Genomic DNA, 27,242 nt, shown 5'->3' on the forward strand with positions numbered 1-27,242 from the left:
CATCAGACTGATCCAGACTCTTTAATAAGCAGAACGAGGAACAAAATATCACCATCTTCTCATCACCTTCCTTAGAGTTGATTTGATTTGATTTGTGTGGATAAAAATAACCACAATGGTTTAGCTTATCAGTGAGAAGAAGAGAAGGTCAAGCAATCAAGGCTGCCGTTTTGGAGACAATATCCTCAGTGTCCATAGATTTCAGACTCTTTCAGACTTTCTTCTTCTATCAGACTATTCAGTAAAAGAAGAAAATGGAGAAATTGAACAATTATACTGTAAAATTAAATTTACAAGAAACAATGGGGTTTATGGTTTATGGCTTTCACCAAATCTCCACTGAGGTCAGCCACTTATCTGTATGCTGGTGCATCTAGAATGATAAAAGGACAAGCGGACAAGAGATTACACTTCCATTCCTGTATCCCTCTTCCCTCTCTCTGTCCAAGCCCATCACTCCCCAGGACACCAAAAGGGATTCCCTTCACTGTCCTTTTTATCCACGTTTGGCTTCATCCCTTCCTCTCCAGTCAGTCACCATCTGCTCCCAATTCTCCTCGGGAAAATGATGCAGAGAGGATCTTTATATCCATCATGGGGAAAAGTGGAGGGCGCGGGGGTCTTCTCCAACCCCTTCAGCCACATGCGACACTATTCTGGCTGAGTCCACCCATCCGTCACCACCTCTCTTTCATGTAAACCCAATCCATCCTCCTCCCCATTCATCTGGGCAGCTTTCCATCCATCTTTCTTTTGTATCCTCTTATCCTCCATCTCACTGACCCTTATCCCTTCTGCTATTACCCCTTTTATATGTCTTCCGTGGGTCAAATCTATTTGCCTCACACAGTGTCTGTGGTTTTCAGGAACATGCTGGGTTAAGTGGGGGTTAGGTCTGCATCTGTGTAGAGGTGATTCATAACCATCAAGAGTGAGGATGATTAGTCTTTCTTGTCTGAGTGTTTGTCAGTGTGTTCAAATGGTAAGAGGAGTAAATTCAAATGTCAAAAGCAACGATTGTCCAACTAACTGTTTAGAGAAAAGATGTCTAAAAAGTGCCAGTTCATGATTGCTGTAATTTTGATTCTAGGATATCATTATTATTAAAACTTTTTGATGGGTGATATATGTAACTGCACTGAAAAAGGTGTAAAATATATAGTTTCTCAAATCCTGTCAGACTGAATAGCTACCAGTGACTCACAGCCACTGCCATTATGTTGAAATGATCGACTGCAACAATGTCTCTGCGGTAACTAGTATGTGATGAGTAAGTATGTTCCCATCAGTGCACTGTAATTAAGATGTGTATTTAGGGCTTTTGAGTAAAAAGCACTTCCATCAGTGTTTGCATTTCCTGGCACATGTAAGTGCCTGTGTGTATAGTATTGTATTGCATATGCAGACTTACTGTATGTGAACACCGACGCATGTGTATTCTAGTGTATGTGTCTCACCTGAGTGATCCGTGGGTGGGTGCACTTGCTGTTGATGCCGTTGTGCTCCAGCCACTGGTTCTCAGGGTGGGGGCAGTGTTGCTTGAGGGTGCAGCGGTTCTCTCCTTTACACCAAACGCACCCAAACAGTGGGTCTGCCTTCAGACACAAACCACAGCTTCCACGCTGGGCGTCACACTTGTACAGATGGACTGTGCAAGTGGGAGAAATGAAATGCAGAAAAGGAGGGAAAGAAGACGAGAAGGGAGGGAGGGAAGAAGATAATGAGAAGGAGAAAGAGTAGAGAACTTTGAGTGAACAACCTTTGTACAAATGATTACAGAATTGCAAATGCATGCAAATATATTTTAGGCAAAAGCCTAAATGACTGACAAACACTTCAAAACACAGAACAAACTACAATTTGGATTCTTTACCTATCTCCCTCAATTTCTGTCAGCTGCTGTTTGCGAACAACAAACGGAACATTGTGAGAGTGACATTCGTTGATATCTTTGTCTCATTATCTCTCCATCTATCATCATGACTATATACCCCCCCCCCTCTCTCTTTGAGTTTCCTACACTGCTGCCTCTCGCCTCTGCTCACCCACCACAGATTTAACATATCATCTCCATGGCAACGGGCCAGCCATTTTCTTTTTAATTGCTATTAGATGCATGTGTGATCTGTCCATCAGATGATGCCCTACAGTAGAAGCCACTTCCTCCACAGGCAAAGAAAGGTAGAAGAAGGCTAGGGATGATTCTCTGGTTCAAGCATCTCTCTGTAACTTTTGTTGCTTCTTTGATTTTAGACTTATGCTCAGGGATACATTTTGTACTCTGTGTTTGATTCAGACACACATGCACACAACCGCAAACATTGTGCAAACTTTGCCTTACAGCACAGTGTCATGTTAGCATATCATCCACATTTTAACAATAGGTTTCTTATGCCTGACTCCACTGCCTTTGGTTAAAATGAGTTATTTTCCTGTCAGAGAACCACAACCCCCAGCATGCTACTGTTTTCTTGCCCCAGCATGGATCACTCACAGTGGTGGATTGCCAGTGGCCAAACTGAATCAAGCTCAGCAGCTGAATGCTGAATGCTTAAAATTTCAGCACTGAGCTGTCATTCCACATACAGTACACTGTCAGTAGATGGACAAAAAAGAGTGAGGGGCAGAGAAATATATCTTATGTATACTTACATTCATCCTGATGACAGGTGACTGACAGTAATTTAACTTTGCTTACTTAGATTCACAATTGATAATTTAGGTCAGGTTAGCATTATTTTGCTCAGCTGTATCTATATGCTTTGCCAATATTGCTCTTTTGAAATTTATGACAGTAAAGCACATTGAATTGCTGATAAGAACGATATGAAATGAAGGGTGGAGGGGAGAAATGGCGGCAGAGATAAATAAATTGCACAAGTCCCAGAGAAATGTTGACAGAGCAAATAAGAGAAACATCTGAAGAGAAATAATATTTGAGAGGAGGCTAGAAAATGGAATTTAGAGAGTTGGGAAGAGACAGAGACAACAGTGAAGTGCAGGAGAGAGAAAGACGGATTCAGTGAGACAGAGAGGAGAAAGAGAGACCTACAGAAAGAAAGCGTTAGAGAGGATGTGTTAAAGTTAACCACTCTACAAGGCAACATCAGGGGATGGATACTGCACCTCAGCACACCGCCTGCCTGTTGCCATGGACACCAGCTCCAAGGGCAACAATGGGGAGGCAGCGGCTTTACTGTGTGTGTCTATGAGTGTGTGCATGTGTAAGTGAGAGTTTATAAGAGACTATGTTGACTCTGTGTGTTTATGTGAGAACTATGGAAAGAGCTGATATGGATTTACAAGTATGTGTGTGTGTGTGTGTGTGTGTGTGTGTGTGTGTGTGTGTGTGCGTGCGTGCGTGCGTGAGTGAGTGCGTGTGCACGCATATGCTGTTGCCGCTATGAATGCTCACCTTTATTGTGGGCGGGGTTGTCGATGCTGAAATCTCCGTTCCAGATGACGGTCAGCTCCACGGGAAGACTGCTCATCTCCATCCCATCATAGAAATACTATCACCATGGCAACCAGAGAGGGAAAGAAGGGGATACGGGGAATAGAGTATGAGAGAGAGAGAAGCTGTTGAGCTACTTTAAACTGTCTATTATCTCCAAGTCCAAAAGCCTCTGGTATCACAATACTCCTTTGAATGCAAAACGCATCATCAACAGGTGGCTGTACACACAATGAATACACACATGAACTCACACATACGCACACTCAATTCACAAACACACAAAATACACACCAGAGAGCTTTCAAAGACAAGATTATTTTTCATTTGGTTCTGTAACACTAGCAGCATGGAGGGTTGGTGCTAGAATCATAATTTTCCGCTAAATTACAGTTTCCCTCCTTCACTGCTCAATCAAAGTACAATATTTGGATTGTACTATGATTATACACACATATCCCACATCTCTACACACAGACACTGACACACACACACACTCAGAGTGATGAAGACAGACAGGAAGATGAGATGTTATTGTATCAACAGACGATTAGCATCAAGACCAGCATAAAGCCTTTTTCATGCTAGTCTTTCATTGCTGTCAATCTATTATTCAGTCAGTGAATGGAGCATGATCGCAGGGATCGCTGTGTATGAGAGAAAAAATCAGGCTCTCATCTCATCTACCCTGTTTCGCTAGAAAAGGAAAAATCCCTCAGCTGGAATCAGTGTGTGTGTGTGTGGGGCTGTATCGGTGTAGGAGATTCATTTTATATTACGGTCAGTTTTATAGGAAAACTTTATAGAAATGGGGCGTCTTTATAGAGATTGTGTTGGTGTGTGGGAGGGTGGTCAATAATGGTATCTTACAGAGGCTGCCAAGTTAAAACACACACACACACAGATGCACGCATAAACACGTTCTCACCGATGTGTTTTGACACTGCACTGAAGAGCTGTTGAAGCGCAGGGCAGGAACTCTGTGTTCGTTTCCCTGGATGGTCAGCAGACACTCATACCCCCTCTGTCCAGACTGGGGCTGAGGGAGATTCTTAGCCCTCAGGGTGATGGGCTTTACCACGTTGACTGGCACCAGGATCCTCTCTGCAGGCAGCAACTGGGGACATTCCTGAAAAGGGACAAAGCGACAAGGAAGGATAGTGAGGACTGAGTCTTCTCGGAGGGTGTAATACATTACTGCAATTACATTAATTTCACTCAACTCAAGATGATCCTGCACTTTCACATATGCAAATCTCGTCCTATTGTATGTGTGTACTTTATATATAGAGGGCTATGTAGACAGTCAGGGTCAGGTGTAAAACCTCACAACATACTTTCAAATCTATGTCAAATACTGGTCACTCTGCTGCCAATTTGGACATCACATATGCAAATTCATACTGGATTGCTAATGTAAAATTACCTCAGAGTGTGCTAAAAATGTATATTATTATTTCTGAACTTTACTTAAAGCTACATTAGATAAATATTCTGGATCCCATTGGCAATAATTACAGATATGCAACCATACCCAGTAAAGGAATATTCCTACAATCTGACTGACATTCAGCGTTCTGTAAACTCACAGAGTCATCAACACTCCATCTATCTCGTCAGGTGGCAGACTATCTAACACTACTTCACCAACATTAGTTTAATTGAATAACATAGCCACTTCAATGTGTACTGTTTTTAGTGGTGAAATGCTTTTATTTGTAATAATTCCTGATGAGATCGGCTGAGTCTCTTGGTTGGGCAGTGAAGGGGCAGCTCAATAGGTACTGCACTGTCATTATCCACATGAGGAGAACATTAATGATACAATGAATCAGACACTTTTACATAGATGATATGAGCTCTCAGTTTGTATTTGTATGTTTGGTTGATTTTTGTTCATGAGGAAAAGATACCACTGACAGATCCAAAATAAGGTTGATTTCTGCCTGTACAGTAATTAGAGAAGAATGAGCGACAGCGAGAGAGAAAGACAGCAAGAAACAGAGAGATGAGTCACTTAGCAATCGGAGGTCTAAAATTAACAGCCAATCAATTCAGGTATGAGTAGCTGGCTAAATATAGAACACCTATGACTTGCCTGAAGATGAAGAGGAGAGGAAAGCGGTGGAAGACAGGTGAGGAGAGGGGAAGGGATAGATAGAGAAGAGAGGGGGAGAGGGAAAATAAAGCAGAGGCAAGAACAGGAGAGGGCTGACAAACAGAAGTAGGGAGGTAAAAGTGGGTAACGACTAAATAGAGAACAGCACTACTATAAGTACTTTGCAAACTGCTTCATGTTTTCACTGAAGAATGGTGAATAGAGAGAGAGCAAAATAGGCAAAATGAGAGAGAGGAACAACAAAAGTACAGAGCGAGTGAAAGAGGCAAAAATACCATTAAGCGTATGCGACAGGAGGAACTTTAGCATGTCAAAGAGGGAGAAGGAAAGAGGGTGAAAAGAAGGAGAGCAGATAAGGTGAGCCCCCGCATGGATGGAGCTGGGGGGGAGTGAAGCATAGCGCACGTTGAACTGGGTGATAACACTTGTTTGAAGTTCATTAAAAGCCACTTGATTGGGTTAGGCTGAGTGACTGACTGGATGGCTGCGTGGTGAGAGAGAGGGGAACGCTCTGTGACACTATTCACAAAGTCATTATAGATAAATGACACACAGGGTGAGTGAGTTCAGTGGTGGAGGAGAGGAAGAAAAAAGGTGGTGCATGTGTGTTTGCTCTTCCAAATCTCATTTTCCTAAGAACGGAGGGTCGTATTTGGAGAATGAATATGAGTGGGAGAGCAAAGAGAGATGCAATCCATTTTTAATCACATTTCTTCCAGTTAATACGCTTGAACAATAGGGACAATACATTTGATCTGGTTTGTGGAAATGAAGGCACGGGAAGCACTGAAGTATGACTTAACACAGTGACTTAAGCTGAATCTTGAAGACACAGATCTACACCGATAATGGCATATGGTGATGAGGTGATTGGATTGTGCACAAACACACACACACAACTCTATAGTAGAAGTGTTTGTGTGTGACGTGGAGCACTACAGCTAAAATTGTAAAAGTGTTTGAAACCCTAAACCCAAGTCAGATGATACTACACTTTCTTGTACATGCATACAGGCAAATTCAAGGTAAACTCACACTGACATGTGAATGTATGTGCGCGTGCACACACACACACACACATACACACAAAGAGTAAGCCTTGGAATCCCATTACAGTATAAGATAAACACCACAAGTCAGAGCCAGACAGCATCTCTTGCATCATCTGCCTTTATGACAACATGTCACGGAGATGGAAAACTTCAAAATGCAAATTTCATTTGCTGCTGACTACAGACACATACACAAACATACACACAAACATGCACCATTTCATTAACACCTTCCACAATTCTCTTTACAACACTGACATCATAGTAATTTTTTTTTTACAGCTACGCTCCAAATACCCATCCATGTAATCGCAGCTAAGTAATCTTAGTCACACCTACACAAACACACGCAGGTTTATTTAAACCCATAAAGCAGAGTCATCAGCCCTGTAATTCTGAAGCAGACGTCCCCCACTCTTGCAGATTGTTCATGCTCACATGCACACACAACTACACAACCTGTCGTTCCTTGTGTTTAAAATGATCAAAATCTTAATTCTCACCATTTGTGACAGAACAAACAGCAAAATATGAAAGAACAAAACAGATGCCTTATTTGCTTCGACAACAATGAAAAATTCATGACGTGGCAGGAAATCTACAAGCGAGCGAGTGTGTATGCTGTTGTTAGCCTGTGTTTTTCTTCCTGATTTTTCTGTTTGTATGTATACATACACACTCAGACACACTCACATACACAGTCAGATCGTTGCCAGCAGTTCCTGAGGCCAAGTGGGCTTTCAGTGGTTTGGACAAACACATGTACATCCTAGCTGGCTACTGATGCTGGTGGTGTTGGCAGTGATGCTCACTGTCGCCTGTTAAGATTTATGTCAACATTAAGTTGATCTAATGTCAGTGTGTTTATTGCCTGCTCCCCACCCTCTCAACCCCCAACAACTGAGGTGTAATAAATAACAGAGGAGCAAATGCAAATCACCACACAGATACATATACTTAAACTAAATACTACATATAACATACATTGTCATAAATATAACATCATCAGCCTCCTTACTGTTAAGAGAGGGAGTGTGGAGAAGTGAGATACGGTATAACTTTGCACTCTTTGAGAATGGTTTTCTTTTAGTGGAGTGGAGGAGTTAATTCATTTCATTTGTACATTGAGTGGTATCTAGCCAGGCAGCTAGTTTTGGCTTTATCTGTCCAGGTTTTGAGATCAGGTTGGTCTCTGTTGGTGTGTATTTCTGGAGACACTCCAGACCTCAATGTAGTTTTCATTGGAACTAGTTCCCTATGAAAACTACTGACAGCATGTTAAGTGGATCTTTCAGACTAACATGGATGCTGTTTCTGGGATAAGACATTGCTATTGATTTTTTTTTTTTTTTTAATGTATCTTTTCAATGATGTGAGCAGCACCATGAACAACATTTCATTTATCCGCATTGTACTGGTGTGGCAGCAGAAACCTCTAAGGTGAATAGCTTAAAACCTAGATAAATTATACCAAAGATATCAGTATAGATATATACCACTAGAGGTAAATAAGAAAAGGTTTTTTACAACTTGTGCGAAACCACCATTTTTTTTCCCTGGATGACAAGATAAGTGATTTGACAGGAGGAGGTGAGAGAGACTACAAGACAGTTTAGATGTGAAGCACACTGATTTATACATGTTTGTGTGCGTGTGTATGTGTGAGAAGATGTAAACTTCAGTGACAGTCCTACAGTCGAGAAATCAAGGACTTGCACTGACGCACTAGACAAAGAAAAGTACCTGTCAATAGAATAAATCATCATCACCACATAATATGCGCTGACTTCTGAAAAACAAGTTGGCGCCTCTATTTTTTTCTGTATAATTATCCTTCATTCTTCCTCTCATCATCACTGACTCATTGTTTTCTCTGACCTCCTCTGATTCTCTGTCATGCTCGTGCTTTATCCCTCCTTCATTTATCCCGCCTAGCCTGTGTTGTTCATCCCATCTAGCTCACTGACCCTTCTCATTTCTCTTATCAACTCCCTCTTACTGAATCTCTCTCCCCCCTCTCTTTCCTGCCTTCTTTTCTTCTCGGGGACCTACTTAGATCTGATAATTAGAGGCTGGCGGGAGGTGTGAAGGGTGGAGATAGGGAGAGTGACAGAGAGTAGGAAGCAGAGTGGGAACTGTGAATGTAAAAGCCCTTGGCATAGTTTGAAGTGAGGGAGGGAGGGAAAGAGAGAGAGAGAGAGAGACCCGTAATTATAGCAGTGTAAGGTGTGAAGATGAAGAGGATTTTAAGTTTTCATACACGTACACACACACCTTGTCATCTCCTACAGAGCCTCGGGCAAAGACACTCTCCTGCTCTCTGTTCACCCTCCCTGCTGCTCCACGACTTATTTCTATCCTGCCGTTCAGTCCTTGCCTTAGAATTTTTTTCCCCAAACACCTTCTCACCGTCTTGCTATTTTCTCCTGCCATTTTTGGCCTCTCCTTGTGTTACTGTCCTTTCTGTTAAAAAAAAAAACTTTTTACAACTTGGGTTTTACTTAATTTACTTTTGGTCATCATTTCTATTGGTGATCAAACATCAATTAACAATTAAGTCTATAAAAACACAAGGTAAAACCACAAGTTATTACACCTGAAATGTCGGTGATAATCCCTTCTTACACAGAGAAACTGTGCATGTACAACTATGGTAAGTACAGTAATTAGTCTGTAAACTGTGATGTTTCCAAGAGACAGTTGAGGTTATCATTTTACTGCTTGCCTTTGTTTTCTTGCCTGTGTTTAACACCTGTATGATCATTTGACTGCACATGTTACTTTCCCCATTGTGCTTTTTCCCAGATCTTAGCAACTCATGTACTGAGTGTAATGTTATTATTATCATCAATTAGTATGATGGCTAAAACATCAAAAAAAGACCCAGGCTGTACAAAAATGCCCAGGGTCCCTATGCTAGAGCAGTATCAGTATCTTCACTCCCCCTCAGTCTGTTTGATTGGATTTCATTTCCAAATATCCCCTTTCTGTTCATTGTGCAAATACTCAACTGACTGTTCAGCAGTCAGTGTCTGTATATGCAATTGATTTGTCTATCAATCAAATCAAAGCACCTCTCTTTACCATTCCAGTCTAATATTGGCAACTAACAGCTATTACTGCTGGCATTTAGCTTCTTTAATAAAATTATCCTGATCACTTGATCAATATGATTCTGGCAAATAAACTCCCTGGTATTAATCACAGCAGCACAAACAAGAAGTACTGCAAAGACATATGTTTTGGAGTGTTTGGTATCTCCCTAATAACTGAATATATTAGGTAAAGGCTTGGCACAAGCTCAGGATATGAACATGCTGGAGAAGAAGAAAGGGAAATATCCTCCTGTGGTTTTCATCAGACAAAGAGAACAGGAAGTGTCCTCAGTTTCATCAGTTGCTTTGGGTTTGAGTACGTGTGCACTTTAGGGATGGAAGATGCAGTCAGAAAAAGCGTTAAATATGCAAGTAAACATTGTTTATCGGGTAAAGAAGCACAGCCTATTCATATTGTGATAAATATGACAGTAGTGCTCAGGAATAACTTTTGGCTATTTATTCACAGCAACTAAAAGAAGCTGCTTGCATGATTTTTGTCAGTGAGGCTAATCAAAACGGCTAAGTCCTTGAGATGTGTGGAGGGCAAACAGGGACATGGCCTTGGTTAACGTGCCAACAGGCAAACGTCTGATCCATGTGCCCATACTACTGCTGGCATGAATAAAAAGGCACTGACTAAACGCCCAGGCCTGGCTTTAACTCTATCCTGTCATGCATACTAACAACAAGCTCAACCAGTAGGGAGATTTGCCTGGCCTCAATCATTAGCATAGTGTTAAGGGATTATTCTGATCACTGCTTGAAATCCCTTAATTGTGATAGTACACAAAAATTCATCTGCAGCAGAAAGAGGCCATCCTATTTCAAACAACAAAGTTGACTTGTTGCCTGTCGTGAAAATTAAGGAATGATTCTATGGATGGTTGTGTGTGTCTCTGCATGTTCTTACATTTGTATGTGTGTGTGTCTAAATTATTAATTCAAAACAGCAACCAAAAGTCTGGCAGCTAATACATGACCTTGGATTTGAGGGGTTAATTAAAAGCAAATTAAAAGTCATTAAGCCTGAAAAACACCTGCTTTTTCTGAAACAGCACGTCAAAAAAGGGATGTCATTAATGTGCTAATACCTAATCCCTCTCGCTTTATTTATGGTTTTCTTTTAGTCAGCAACATAATAGGAAAGGATTCACACATTATTATCCTCAGTCAATATTGACCACCAGCGCCTGAGTTAATTGGAAAAGTAAACCTGCAAAGACTCAAGCTTGGGCCTGACTAAGCAGAAGGTTCAAAAGGATAATGGAAACGGCGGAAAAAGAAAATAATATCGTCTGCGCAGGTTGAATGGCTCGGGGGAAACATGGGTGGAATAACACAATTGAGAGCAGACTGCTCATCAAAGGAAGCAATCTGGCTAAGCTTGTCCCTGCCCGTCGTGTAGCGTCTGCCAACCCAGACATGAGCACTAGTGATCTTCATCATAGCTCACCTCAGGCTAGGATTAACAGGCCACTAACTCCCTGTAAGCCCTCCCCCTGAAAACTACTGTGAATTGGCAGGGTACAGTCATGCAAAAACTGTAGATTTATAAATCCGCACATACGCACAGACATTAAAATACATAGGAGCATGCAGATACACAGACATACTGTGCCGACAGACCCACACCGTTGGTTACACACATACTGTACACGGGCACATACCCAAACCATCCTTTAAGTCCTTGTACTGCCTTGAAGGCCGCCACTGTGTCAGTGACTCTAAATCAGAGTGAGACCTCTCTCATAGGATGGGGAGTGGGCGGGTTGGGGGCATTCAGTGAATGTACCCCATCCATTGAGTGGCTTGTCCTCTGCAGCAGAGCAGCCTAATTACAGTGGGCTCTGCTTCGACGGGAATAGAACTGGCTGCCAATACTATTGATAATTCACACAGACTAAGCTGTCGCAGGGAATAGGGATGGGCAAGAGGAAATGGCTCCGTTTTATTAGCTTCTACTGCCCTTTGATGTGCAGTCAAGAGCGAGACATGCCAAGAGACTCATGCCAGATGGAAGCACTACAGCTGAAAGGTGTCTCAATCCTTTTAACATAACTCTTTTTGCATGTGAAACCTAGAATGATAGCTATTAGTCTCACATAGCCAAACATTTCCCCTCAATTTATTTTACTGTGTTTTATCACGTAGCTGGTCCAAGCCAAAGGCCAGCTAGAGCTGGCCAGGATAAAAAAAACTATTCTTGGACATTGTCTTAATGGGCTACAAGTTGACTGTCTTTGGATCTACAAGTAGAGGTGCTGCTAGGAACTCTGGGCCCCCTGAAAGCAGCTCAACAATAACTCTGACACAACACATTTCTACAATCCCTGCCATGTTGTCAGGCCTTGTGTAGCTCTGGGTCCAATTAATCTTTCAGTTCCTTTATTAGTGCCACATCTGGCTCCAGATGGATTTGATGCTTCAACAGGTGAAAAAAATTAGATCAAGTTAAAGTGTTTTAATCCCTACCCTGACTTGGGACTTACCTCAGGCTTCTTGACACGTCCCTCCTGGAAGGAACATGTGCGAGGGTCGTGGGTACAGTCATGTCTGTATTTACACCAGTGGCACTGGTAGGGACTACTCACACATGACAGACACCTAAATGGAGAGCAGAGAAGAGACAAAATAGGGCTGTGAAGTATTGTATTGAACTGCAGCAAATACACTAGAGAACAGAAGTTAAACTTACTTATGCATACAATACAATTTCCAACAGTTTAAGAATAAATGTCAATTTTTTTCATCAATATGCAGAGATTATGACTTGACAAGGAATCTTCAGGAGAGAGCCAACTTGAAATGTCAAGGGAGAGTGAAACTGGTACAATAAAAAAGTAAATTACACCATGTGCTATACTGAAGTACTCTTAAAAAATACAAGTAGACATTGAGACTTACGACTTGTGCACGCTACAGTTGTAGAAAACAAAACTGGTCCTTGCGAATGCCAAGCCTGTTTCTTTGGACTTGAGATAGAGCTGCACAATCTGGTGGTCACCTAGAGAAAATAAATCATAGTCAAAATTAATAGTTTGATACGCACAGGTGGACAGAATGTTTTGTATTAAGGTAAATGGTAAAAGGCAAGGTAAAGAGAAAAAGAATAAGAAATAATATAAGCAATTACTGCTGTTTGTATCATTCATTGAAACCATTACTGACAGTTTCATTCAGCTTTTGAATCAAATGGGAAAAACAAAGTGAACAGTATTATAATAGTAGCATGTCACAGCTACTTTTCCAGCATGAGCAATAGGGAGACACCTTTAAAAGAGCCCTTGCCTGTATGATAATCATTTTTATTCACTTGTTCACATATCCTTTTTTAGAGTCTAGTCACATTAGATTTTGCCATGAAGAAAAGATGTCTGCAATGCTTTGAGCCACAGGTGCTCAGCCTGTTGCTGTGGTAAAGGCGGTATCTTAAGAGAGAGGGAGAGTGGAACGGTTTTGTTGGGTTAAGTCTCCCTATCCCTGCCGCCTTACAAGAGACAATAAAAGTTGGTGCACACACATTTCCCTTGGGATTTAAAATATCCCCCCAGAAAAGTCTTTGAGAGTGTCTTTGACAAGGTAAGGGGGGAATATGATGAAACACGAACCATGTGTGCGTGTTAAGTTTGTGTGTATGTGAGCTTGCGCCTCATCTGTATTTGGTGTGTCCTTTTGTCTGGCCCTAATGAAGGAGTTCATGTTTAATTCAACAGCAAATTCACACATCTTACTGCTCTCTCTCTCTGCACTACCTCTGTACCTCTCTCTCTCACCCCCACTCTATCTCTACACACAGGTTTCTTTGCTTCCTTCCACACTGCGACTCTTTCTTCTCCCCCGTGTCTGTCTCCATCTCTCTAACAAAGAAGGAATCATTCATCAATCACAGTAAAGCACCACTGACAACGGATCTGTCCTAATTAGGCCACCTAAATGTTACCTTGAAGCCTGCTAACACTATCTATCCCTCCCTCTATTTTCTCTCCATCCGTCTCTCTCCCTCCTTTTCTCTCTTTCAACTAAGCTTAGACTAATGAGTGCTGGTAAAAATGGGAGATAAAAGGTTCAAATATAGGGAAAAATGTGGCCTTTTTTCCTCCTCCTGAAACAGGAAAAGGATATAACAGTGCGTGTTTGTGAGTGTTGAAGAAACACAAAGCACGAGATGGGGAGAGATGCTGCATCCTTCAATTGTGTGCCTCAGAATACATATTTATACATCAATGTTTGCATCACCAGCTTTACATATGGTTGACATAGCACAAACTAAACAAATGTCGCTAATTCCCCAAAGCACCCTCAGGCTCCCTGTCTGCCTTACATCTGTACATGTGTGCTGTCTATCTGTAGATTACTTTATTGCAGTGTGTGTGTGTGTGTGTGTGTGTGTGTGCACTAAATAAATGAAGCAGCTGAAGGCCTAAAAGGTCTCACCAGAACTGTGATTTCACGGTGGTCTGCTCACTCCCGTTCTCTGCATTTTCGTCTGTACTTGCTGTACAGTACCTCATGTTTGTTTTTTTGCTTTAATATCTCAATGCTTTATAGATAACATTTTTGCAAATGGCACACAAGCAAGTGTCAATACAGTTTTCTTTAGAGCTGTGACATTAGCAGTAATAGGGTCTAAAAAACTTCACTGTGAATTCCTTTGTATGTTAATTTTGAGCATTTCTGATGATTTTTGATTTTCATTTATTATTCAGTCTTTTTGTATGGAAGTGTGGAAGGATAGCATCTTCATTATCTCAGCATGAGGACACATTGATTGGTTGGTGAAGAAGGATCACCTGCCTGAGGACAGACCTTCCCATATGGGAGCTTTGTTCAATTAGACTGGGCTTAGCTGACCATGGAGAGAGAAGGTGAAGAGCAAGGGAATTAGAGACAGAAAAAAAAAGTCTTTCTCCCTTTTTAATTGTATAATGAATATTGTTTTAAATGTTTGTCTCTTCAAAGCAATGAAAACAGTCGCATTGTCTGGGGGGGACTGTGTAATCTCTTGGCTCTAAATTAGCTGAAATACTGTAGTGACACTTAGCTGTGCAGCATGATATTCTCTTTTTTGCACCGGGGTTAACTGGGGTCCCATCACTTCCTCTGGAGCATATCCATTTTGAGGGAGGGCGGTAAATAATTCCCATGGCAGCCTAGCAACTAACGTTCATTCAATTACTAAACATGTCCTAAGGCAGTGCTTCAAGGCCTGCAGAGTTACTGATGGCAACGAGAAAACAAAAATTCATAAAATACTCTTAGCCCTGGGACTACCATGCTTCTGACTGAGGAAAACATCCAGATGAATACGTGCTTCTCTGACATACATGCATTTTTGTGTTCAACAGGTGGCATAATATTGATAACAAGTTGACTCTGGCATTGGGTTTTTACATATTTTTACATGGTATATAAGGAAATATGTATATATATATATACATAGTATATATAATGAGAAATTTCATTAAGTAGTTTTTAGAAAATAGTAGTAGAAAATAATGAAAGTTAATTAAATCAATATAGAACTATCGCTGAAATTATACACAGATATCAGTGCACTTGTCTTCTTCCTCATGGGTACTAAGTATCAATTATTTTGACATGTTATTAGACTTCCTTCAGTTTATCCCAGATGCCGTTGTCATGCACACTGTGAGATAGTTACTATGTATGCTCACATTGCAAAAATCAAATGGTGAAATTGTGACATCCACCACTGGCTTGCAGCCTCTTCAGGACATTTCCTGGTATAGAATAGTACAATTCCTGGTCCCAGTTTGTTGTTTTTTGGACAAAAATGTTTCAATAAGTCCACTCTTACCTTTGTCAACAATAATGCGTGGCATCTCTTTCTCAGCGGGGGAGGAGCACTTAATCCGGTTTCCCTCCACCAAGCCGTTCATCTCAGCTAGGTCTTCAAAGGTGCAGTTGACACCCGCAGAAAGTTCTGGGACATTATGGGCTTCTAACACCAACTGTAGAAAGGGAAAGACAAAAAACTGTTAAAAGCAACATACTCTGCAATTTTATACTAAATAATTACTTTATATGAAATTATGTGTGCTGGTGATATCAGGAATTATATTAGGATAATATAAAAAATTATAGTTAAGGGAGAATTAAATGAGATGGTAAAAGTGACCACTAGGCAAACTAGGACCAGCTATATATACCAAAGGTATTGAGGATTCATTAAGTTTCAATAGCTTCACATTCATAACAGCAAACCCAGTGAATTAATTAATGATGAAGCATGCCAAAAGTGCCTTTTATAATTGCACTTGATGGTCAGAGATAAACTAGTTAGAACTGCTCCCCAACTGTCACAGCTACAGTGCTTGAGACAGCAGCATCTGTGAGCACTTCAAATCAGTTTGGGAGCCAATATGTTCTTCAAATATGACTAACATAATATTGCTGAGGAAAGGCACAGCTGCAAGTCAGAGTAAAGATCCATCTGCAGGGTGGTCAATGGCCAGAGGAGCCACAGGGGGACTCCAGAGTAAGTGGCAAATATATAAACAGCCTTCAAGTGAATACTACCCAGACATCAGTTGCGTTAACACTAGCATTACTGCCATCATATTGGCCCATATTGGCCACAAGCACTACTAGCTTCCTAGCCATCTCCCACAATGCCTTGTGGTATTGATGAGCTGTATGGATTTCACATTCCATCTTAATGTCCCGAGTCTGGCTCAGCTAGAACAAAGTGTTTTATGAGAGAACGTGAAAGAAATGATAAAAGCAGAGCGTCAAGGTAAGTGGAAGGATGAGCAGTTAGAGGAGATGGAACAAGGCAATTGAATATAGATGGTTGAAACAGGATGAAAAGACACTGTGGACAAGAGGAGGAGAGAAATAGCAGGAAGGCTGAAGTGAAGAATGAAAGATGAATGGAAGTGAGGAGAAAAGGAAAGGGCGGGCATACAGGCTGCTGGACAGAGAGGAGAAAAGAGGACTCTGGGAAATAAAGAATGCAAATTTTCCCTCTTCATTTGAAAACGCTGTGTAAGCTCTCTCTGCACCTCAGCAAAAACTGGCTTCAGGTGGAGTAGGAGGGAAAAAAAGGAAAAAAAAACAACACTGTCCTTGAATAAGAAGAAAAAAACAGGGCCAGTGCGGCAGGTGGACCGGGGTCAAGACCAAAATATACATATTGATGGAAAAGCGTGTCTGCAGTGGGCCTTGGTCTAGTCATTGATTTGAGGCGCAGTCCATACACTTGTGATATGATGCTGAAAGCTGCCTCAGCGGCAGAGAAGGGCTGACCTGCGCTGTTTTTATATTGCTGTTTAATGAAAAGACGGCGTCGCGGGTGTGAACAGATACACAGCTTCCCACATAAGATGGACAGAACATGGCCAGGGTTTCTATCTCTTACACATCCTCTCTCTTATTCCTTGCTCACTCTACGGCTCACCTTCTTCTCTCGCTTTAATTTATTTTTCCTTTTAAGGTGGGTACAGCAGAGCATGAGTTTCCTCAATTACATTTAGAGTAGTCACGGCCAAGCCTAGCCACAGCAGGGCTGCATAAATATGAAAATAACCTACTCATGTTAACAGAAACATCCACCACACGTACGCACACCGACAAATACACAAAAGCCCTCCTGTATGCAGAGGATATGTGATGATGGGCTCTTCATGTTGCCATGGTGGAAAAAAGCCTTAGCTGCAAATGTTTGTTGAAAATGTAATCAAAAAACAAAAAACCTGCCAAAAAAAATCGCCAAAAAAACTAAGATTTATTTGAAAAATCTGAAAGAAGCTGTTAAAAGAATCCTAAAATATAATTTCACAGATTGTTTTAGTTGGCTTTAAAGGTCCAGTGTGTAGAATTTAGTGGCATCTAGCAGAGTAGACCCGGCAGAAATGGAATATAAGTTCCATTTGTTTCCATTTATTAGGGCTGTAGTCTCCTGGTCGACTGGATGATTAGTTGGTTGATATGCCCTCGTCCAACCAAATTCTCATTAATGACTAATCGATTGGTTGAAGATTATGTACGATTTCAGTCGACCAAGATTTTCTTTGGTTGACTACAGCCCTACCATTTACATATTCATAAGTATGTTTTAATTAGCGTATAATCACCTGAAACTAAGAATTGTTGTGTTTTTGTTACCTTAGAATAAGCCTGTATATCTACATAGAGAGCAGGTCCTCTTCCACGGAGCCTGCCATGTTGCACTGTCATGTTTCTACAGTAGCCTTTCGCATTTTTCACGGCCACCATAGGTTCAGGAGGGGGGGGGGGGTATTCAGTTTGTTGCAATCTGTAACCTCATCACTAGATGCCACTAAATCCTCCACACTGCACCTTTAATGCACCTTATTGTAATGTATAATATTATGCTGCATTTGAGCTGATTAACAACACATTTGCAACAATTTAAAGTAGTAATAAGAGTCAAGCATTTTAATTGGTGTATAGACCTGTTAGATTGTTTAGTTGAAATTAGTTAAAATATACACCAAGTATAAACAAAGACAATATATGTATAGATGTAAAAAAAAAAATCCTCCTGAAGCTTAGAAAATGACAGAACAAAATCTTTATAAACAAAGAGAGAATTAAATGCACAAGACAATAATGGTTTAAAATCGGTGTGATTTCAGCAGCGGAGTGTCTCCATTCCTCTCGAGAATGCCTTGGCTTATCTTTCCAAACAAATATTTAATAACACAAAGGTCAAGGAGGAGCCCCTGTCTGTCTGGCAGAAGCCTCTGCCCTGCAATCAGTTGGATGGGAGACGTGTGGCATAGCCTTTGGGTAAAACCTGCTCACTGGGAAAAGGTTAAACACTCTCTGAAGGCTCAGGCTCGAGCAATAACGCACACACACACTCCATGAATATCATTAGAGTGATGCAGAGGTGTACCTCAGAAAATCAACACCTCTCATGTGACCCTCAGAGCAACACAGAGAATAGTCATTCAGGCTTGACCTTAGAAAATCATATTGGATACGTTTGTATGCACTTGGTCTCTGAGATTCAAAGCCATTACCAAACCACCATTAAATAGGAAATGGGAATTGAAATGTGACATCACTTAAGGTGGTTAAGGTCAGTGATTTTCATAACATTCGGTGTTACAGCCTTTAAAATAGAGTATCTCCCAAACATACCAAGTTTTGATAAAGAAAAAATAAAATACGTGCTCAAGGATATAGAACAGCATGATGTGTTCAGGATGGTGCGAGGGCATAAAGTGAGGGAAAAGCTGCAAGTCTCTGTCTGATGAGTTTTACTCAAATACAACACGCTGGGGACACAAGCTTAATCACCTGACAAAACTTGGTCTTCAGAGTCTGTATATAGTAACATAACCAACATTATCAGAGTACCAAGGACTGCACATGTATTATATCACATTCTCTCCTAAAAGATATGAGTAAAAACACAAAATATGTGTCCAAAAGGTTTTTGTATTTCTCTAATTCTAGCAGACATGTTTTTTTTTTTGTTGCAATGGATCACAGCTCCTTGCACACTGATCAATACACTTTAACAATCAAAATAATACAAACCCTTTAAATCTGGCAGCTGTTACAGAATGAAATGTCCAGGGGAAAAAGTGGTGCATTTAGCTGCCAACAATCACAGTAAACACAGCAGAGCTAAACTGTGTGCTGTTAATGATTGTTGACATCTGTTGGTAGACACTGGACAGGACTGTAAGTTGTGAGGTCAGGATTTGAAGGATGCATGTTGGCAGGCAGTAAAATGATGTAAAGCAGGATTATAGCATTAACACTGGCTACTAATCAGTATCTGGAGCATAATTACATCACATTACAAATTATGCTTGAGTGTGTAATATTGTCAATTAGCCAGACAAGATTTTCTCACTAGCAACACATTCAGCTATCCTCACTGTTCAAACAAATCCTTGCTTAAGTGTTTCTTCCTTATTGAAAGCAAAATAAATTCAATCATTTCTAATTCAAATTAGACCACCTTTTATCCTGCAGAGGGAAAGAGGAAGAAGCATACAGCAGTAATAAAATAATAAGGTAATGTCATCTAGGTCAGAACAGAAGATTTGAAAAGAAAAGTTGCATGAGAGGAATTTATGATATGGCAAACACTGTGCATATACTCAAACTTTAGAAAACAGGGCATTGTTTCTTTTTTAGTGCAGATGAGGAATAGTGTGTCTCTATCCACTCACCGTGACACTAAACTGGGACACTGAGATGTTGTTTGGATGGACGCTGAGGCGCACACACTGCTTGATGTCCGATGCAAAGCGCCGAGGCTCTGATGAACGCTCGCATTTCTCCTTTCTGGTGCACCTGGAAAAAACACAAGAGGGGCGGGGGGTGTTATTCATGGATGAAAAATGCACGTACGTACACACAAACATGTAGTAACCTGACCAAGGCTTACCCCTTTACACCTGTTGGCACCTGGGAAAAAGAGAATGTTCCGCCGCTCCCTGACAGATGGAGCTAGACACATTTATCATATTTCCTCTCTGGCAGTGTACTAGCTACAGTGGCCACTGAATGGAAACCCAGTCTCCGGGGGGTGGAGAGCAGTTGCATTTAAAACAATGCTTTCTCTATATGTGGAAGTGGAGCCGGTCCCTTGGGAAAGAGGTAGGCCTCGTCTTTGTAATGCTGTCTTAATGACTGGCATTCATGGGCAATGCCAAGTGCAGGTGGAGATGTGGATGTTGGTGGGGGGCAGGGTTGGATTCCTCCCCCTCTTAATACCAAACCAGGTGGTCTAATCCAGTCCATTACACTGGTTTTGGGAGTTGAAGGACTAGACCCTTTGTGCTGTGAGATGAATTCACTGGCTCCTGTTCCAAATACTATCCCTTGATGTACTGCAGGGTAATTCCCCATAGTCAGAATATCTAAATGGGTTTGTAAGTGAGGTGGATATGAGAACCCTTATACTGGAAAGTTTATAAGTCAAATATTAGAGCAGAAGTGGCTGACAAGACAGATGATGCTTTGTGTTCATGATAAATGCATTTTCAGTGAGAAACTGTGTGAGAAATCAACCTGCCCAAACTCTTCTACACACACACACACACACACACACACACACACACACACACACACACACACACACACACACACACACACACACACACACACACACACACTCTAATCCCCTCATAAACTTATTCAACTTTAATCCCCTATTGATTTAGACAAAATTTTGCAGTGCAATTAACAACCTTGCAAACCCACAGAGTGCCCTAAAACTCCTTTAGAGAAATAAAAGAATGAAAAGAAAGGAAGAGGTCGTAATGAACGAATGAAAGAAAGACTTTCGAGGTGGTTGACGGCTGAGATACAGTAATACCTTATGCAGCAAGAAGCTTTTTATCCTGAATTGGAGAGATTGAGGGAGGCTGGGTTTTGACCTGACATGAGTATTGTAAAGTTAAGCGGCCTAACGCGCCGAAGAGAAGACAGACACAAAGAAAAAGAAAAGGAATAATCTGTTTGAGAGAGGGAGAGAACAGGAGGAGGGGTAAAGAGTGCAGGAGGGAGAGAGTGGAAAAGAAAGCAAAAGAGAAGCAAGATTTAAAGGAAGGCAACCATTGTTGGCTTTCTGTGAAGCTTTCACTGCTAAGCCGGTTTGAGTAGGGGTTTAATCGCTTCAGGTTTCTTTGTGCTTCTCTATCACTCCTGTCTGTTCCTCCTTTTCTTGCACTGATTTAATAAGACCACATCATATAAGTACCCCCAGGCAAACAACCCACACAGAAACCCGCAAATGCTCTCTTTCACCTACAGTACAAATATACATATACACTCAGTTTGCTTCCCTGTATACTCACAGGTTTGCTGTTTACTTCCACGGAAAAGTAAAACTAGAGGAAGATACTCAGCAGGATATTTTGTGTATGTGCTTGCCGTGTACGTTTTTTTTTTTGTGTGTGTGTGTGTGAGTGTTTGTATAATGATGTTTCTCTTTGTGCTTGTTCCTCGACAGTGTCACTTCATGTTGTATTTAGGTAGGAAACCTCAAATTTCATGCCAAAAAGACTAACAGTAATGCATTATTAACATTTACTGGCACAATCTCTCTAAGTGAATCATCACTATGAGTGACTGACTCATTACAAGTGAATAATAAATGGATGAATAGAGCTTTATACTACTCTATTTGTCCCTCTCGCTCACACACACACACACACACACACACACACACACACACAGTTAATATGCATCTATATGCTGTTCTCGTCAATATCTTTAAACAGCTACATTACATTTTATTGATTCCTGAGGGATATTGAAGTGTTGAGAGCAGCATAATAACACGTTAAATATAAAGAAATTACAAAGGACAAAATAATGGGCACTGATAATAAATTAATATAAAGAACCTGATAAAGGAATAAAGCACCTACCTGCCCTCAGATTAGCTTCAATAAAATAGTGTCATATGGTAATAATCTTTGACAGAAAAAGCCCCTAATCACGAATGCCAGCCTTTCTATCAGACCTCTTAGCTTGGGTAGATACATTTATTTTTGTCTTAGTGTCAAAATCTTAAGTACTTAAAAGTGCTTCTGTTATTTTATCTGCTGCTTTGCATGTACAAATACAGTACGTACAGTATAGAGTAATGACTATTTGAAATTTCTATTCACTGTACAATAATGTATATAACTAATACATTAGGAAGTTTAGTATGTAGTCCCTGTGTGAATCTTGCAGATTTTGATTTATGAGAGATGCATTCAGGGTTGGTACAGTAAATCCTTGTTATGCCCCACTGCCCACAGGTTCATGACATTATCTCTGTGAGACAATAACTGCTGTAAATAACAGTGAGTGAGAGGAGTGAGGAATGGAAAGATGAGGATGCAGGGAAACAGTGCGACAGAAAGAAGGAGTGTGAACAAGATCGGCTGTAAAGACTTGTTAATGTCGATCTAATATCAAAAAACATTTTTAGATGGTTTTATGTGTGTGAATCGCAATGTACAATGTTTATGATTGGTAATTACTTTCCCAATATCTTATCATCTGCAAACTTTTACAAATGTATCTTAATACTGTTACAAGCCAAGAACACATAACAAGGCAGTGGGAGTTGACGAGTGCAACATCTGGACCTGACATTACTGGTCTGGGGGCTGCTAATACACTATCATGAGAGAGGGTATATCATTTTGCTCTAAAAATGGATGGGGGGGGCGGCAATTTGTTTTGCTTGTTATGCAAATATGCAGTGAACATGGACATTTTCTTGAAAAACAAACACCCTCATTCAACTGCAACAAATCATCTCAGCGTGTGCGTATGAATGTATGTCTGTGTTTGAACCTTCTGTCACACAATCCCAGATTCTACAGACAAAAACAAGAATTCACATGTCAAAACTGATTCCCACATTGTAATTAATTTAAGTGTTAATTGTTAAGATGATCATATTGAGAAAAAATAATACATTAGGCCATATTTACATTCTGTAATTGCTGTATGCTACTTTCCATTAGTGAGAGCAGGCTCACCATTTTCTATTGTACAAGTATGCAACCAGTGCATTATCTTCTAAATAAAAACAATAAATAAAAGATAAGAGGCCATGACAATATAGTTTCCCATGACTTCCTATGAATTCCCTTTACAAGCTACCTACTTTCAGTGCATCAATTCTGCAACAATGGTTATGTATCATGATTCTTGCAGTCCTCTAGCCTGTCATGATGCTTGCAATGCCAGCTTTTACTGCATATATTTTACTTCCCCTCACAGACTTTACCAACTCTGAAATGTCATATTAGTCATAAATAGAGATGGTAGTGATAGCTAGTGAATTGCACTGCAAGCACCTGGATGGCCTCTGTTTATCTATGGAGATGTCAAACAGCCCTGCAGGGACTGGAAGTTTCATCTCGTTCGCAGAGTCAGAAGGTCATAGACTTGCTGGGCAGGATGAAACAGCCAACAGGTCGAATGATTAGCTTTCACATCCCAGACATGGACCATGCAGGGACTGTGACTCAGTGGAAGATGGAGGTTTTTTCTCTTCCCTGTATCTAACTATATCCTCCAGGGCTTTTTCATGTTGTTGAAAAAACACAGGCTTTTCTCATTCAATTTAATGAGATCACTACAACGGTACGGTAGAGGGTGTTGCCACATAGGCTTATGCCAACAAAAAATAGTGTAGTCCCAGTTAAAACTATAATCCTCGACAAATTTTTCTGCACCATATCTGTCAACACACTTTTGTGTCTGACACACCCTTGAATCACTGACACTTCTTTCATGCCAGTACTTCTTGCTCTGTCTGATCTTGCCACAAAAGTTGTGTTTATTTTGCCATACATGTTTAAGACAGCCCTAATGGAATGCTAGCTAGGGATGCTAGCCAGCAGATAACAAATATGTGCTCAGGGTCTTGCATCCTGACTGAATCTCTCACCAATGTGTAGGATGTGTACAGATATTGATTGGAATCAACCTACATGTCCATACCACGGTGAAGGGGAATTTATGTAGCTGCTCTGGCAGATTTTGGGTTTCAGTGAAAGGATATTGGAGATAATGGGAAACTTAGTTTAGCTGATGTAAGTGTTGGGCATTATCAGAGTAAAGCACTGGATAATTGTTTTCAATTATTATCCAGACGGACCTTGAAAACAAAAAAAAGATTGCATCCTTTGTAACAATATGAAACAATTCCACCCTTTGTAAACATCAAAGGACAGAACATTTAGAGAACCCCAGAAATCAAAGCAATTTAGATTTCAAATCACAGTCATAAAAAGCCTGACTGAGGCTATCTTTTTTGTGGAGAATTATATGTCCAACATCTATTCATTTGGTTAGTAAACACTGCTGTTGTGTGGAGCTGTTTGACTGACTGGCAATGACACATTATGAGAGAGTGAGCTGAAAGGATTAGATTGGCCCTGAATGGAAACTAATCTGCACTCTTGTTTCTCCCAGCCTTTGATAAGGTGACACAATTAGAGAGAGACTGAGGAGAGGGCAGAGACGGATTTTTAGCCTCTCCAATTGTTGCTGATGAGACTGTCACGGCCATTCAGAACTAGATGGTCTTGTGGATAATATATTCCATCACATAACATGTATCATTTAGTCCCTTTGATGATTTAATTGACTACAATGTTTAGAATACAAGGTGATAACATTATTCTGTGCAGTTTATGCACAAAGGCCAAAGACATCCCTAATCAACATAAATTATGAATTCTAAAAGGTTGAATGCTCTGGAGGTCCTGTCATATGAATCGAGGATAACATATCTTTAAAAAGTAACCTCTGACTAAAAAAACAAACAACACTGAAAACCATTCATTCTTTTGATTTGTAGTTTGGGTATGAAATGTGCACCAGCATAAGGAAACACACCCCATAAATGAAAACTAGATTTTAAAAAAAAGCAGAAATAACAGAAAGAATAGAACAGAAAAGTCTGTTCATGGAGGCAACTGAAGAAAATAAAATAATACCAAAAATCAAACAGAGAAACTTTGGAAGGATTTATAAAGTCCTCCATTCAATGCAACAAAAAATAATCATGATATCCAAAGTCAGAATCAAACATACAGTATTGGTTGGTATTTTAAAGGCATGGTGATAGTATAAATCCAGGTATGACCCCTTGTAGTTGACACTAGTGGAGTATTGGCAAGGGGCAGATTCCAGGGCACAGGGGAGCGTAGAGAGAGACTATACTAAAGAGAGGCTACAGATGTATCTGGCCATGTGAGACTTCAGGTGTAATGCATATCTAATGCGAGGCATGGAGAAGGTCAAGCAGGCTGGGAAATGAAAGCTATTAAATTCTCACAAAGCCGAGGTCCAGCCATCCTCAGGTATATCAAATGCTCATGTCACTGGAGGAAACAAACACGCATGTGAACACGCTCACACACACACACACACATACATACAGTATGTATATATGCAGTATATATGCATCAGACTTTTTAAGATATTTGTTGTATACTGAACAACTGGGTTCCTGCCTTTACAGCACAGTTTGGTAAATCAATGCACAACAAAAAGGCACTCTGTAGTCCAACTGAAACCCAATTACCATACTATCCATGCACCATCAGACACTATATGGAATCCTATACATACTAATAGCCTGAGGCCGTATAAGTTACTGTGGAGCAGGAGCTGTGTCACAGAGATTCAGTCTAAATGACACACATCTACATTCAGCCTGGCTACATCTCTCACTCAAACATGTGACTATACACACAAACACAGGCACGCGCGTGCACGCAGAAACACACACAAAAACAGTCAGTGTGCCTCCCTGTTCTATCATTAAGGGTGGTAGTCCACAGAGCAGAAATCCGCATGGAGGGGCCGGTGGGAGAGTCATTACCTGGCCCACTGGCCATGACCCTGTTACTCCCGTTTGTGGACAAACACACACATAAACACATACACACAAATGAACACTCACACACACAAAATCTGTGTCTCATACTGTATAAGCCCATACCCAAAGACATAGAAATTGCAGAGTGGCTGCCCCCAGGTCTAGAAATCTCTGAGCCATCCACTTTACGTACTACCAATGCAAGAACACCAGCTGAGCGGAAAATTACACAGTAACACTGCTGCTGAGAGTTTACACAGGTATAAAGCCATATGAGATAAAATTATCTTTCAAAGTACAGAAATATAAGACACAGACTGAGGCAGGGAGATTGGATTTTGTCAGCAATCTTTGTTAAACTTTTATTAGCATTATTATTATATTAGCATTTATTGATTCCAACAAACTCCATAAATCCTGTATTTCCCTTTCACGCACACACACACACAGACACACACATACTCTAGAATAGATGGTGATCGGCAGCATCAGTCTGGCCCTGCAGGCAAACAAGCAGCAGCTGTTTCTCTCTACCGTGGTGCCTCACAGTCCACCACACAATTTTTTATCTGCTGTTAAAAGCCTTGCCACCAACTTCCTTCATCTCTCTTTTTCACATGCACACATGCGCACAGACACACACATGCACACAACAAAACAAACAAACAATCTCCTGGCAGAGCCATCTAATGGTGGGTTGGTGTGGCAGGCCTATTAGGCTGTTTATCTAGCATATGTGATCCCACTGCTGCCCTGAAGATGCCATTAGGCCAGGTTCTCTATATTAAACAGCTTTATCTGTCTGGCTCAGAGGTACGTTGGTGTATATGTGAGGGTGAGGAAGGTTAGCTGTCATTCACCAAATTAATTTTTATGAATTCTTTACCTGTATTATTGAATAATTTGCTTTTATAATATCCTATTTCTGAAATTAGACGATTAAAAGCCATTATAATGACACAAAAAAGGGGGGTGTTGTTGCAGAAATTAATCATCCAGCTAACTACACTGTTGCTTGTTATCCATACACATTAATGACATAATGTACGTACACTGAAATATTTTAAAATGATCATGAATTTTTGTATTTGATGATGACAAAACACAATTAAAGTGATAGATTACCTGTGATTAGACAGACAAAAAATGTAAAAGCGAATATTGG

The 27,242-nt window shown here is 40.6% G+C and overlaps 1 protein-coding gene across 4 annotated transcripts in view; it reads right to left on the minus strand.

Moving 5' to 3' along the window:
- plxna4 (plexin A4) overlaps window positions 1–27,242 on the minus strand; it is a 240,020-nt gene that overhangs the window by 47,796 nt on the left and 164,982 nt on the right. For 3 of the 4 annotated variants that reach the window (XM_042403692.1, XM_042403693.1, XM_042403694.1), the window contains 7 exons: window positions 19,902–20,025; window positions 15,542–15,695; window positions 12,628–12,727; window positions 12,213–12,327; window positions 4,383–4,583; window positions 3,416–3,512; window positions 1,458–1,648 (listed from right to left, as the gene is read on the minus strand). In XM_042403692.1, the coding sequence (XP_042259626.1) occupies window positions 1,458–1,648; window positions 3,416–3,512; window positions 4,383–4,583; window positions 12,213–12,327; window positions 12,628–12,727; window positions 15,542–15,695; window positions 19,902–20,025 (982 nt within the window). Of the gene's footprint in view, window positions 1–1,457; window positions 1,649–3,415; window positions 3,513–4,382; window positions 4,584–9,001; window positions 9,089–12,212; window positions 12,328–12,627; window positions 12,728–15,541; window positions 15,696–19,901; window positions 20,026–27,242 lie in introns of those variants that run through there. The other variant, XM_042403695.1, reaches the window with a different exon arrangement.

This window comes from Thunnus maccoyii, chromosome 23, assembly GCF_910596095.1.
Source record: "Thunnus maccoyii chromosome 23, fThuMac1.1, whole genome shotgun sequence".
Classification (NCBI taxonomy): Eukaryota; Metazoa; Chordata; class Actinopteri; order Scombriformes; family Scombridae; genus Thunnus; species Thunnus maccoyii.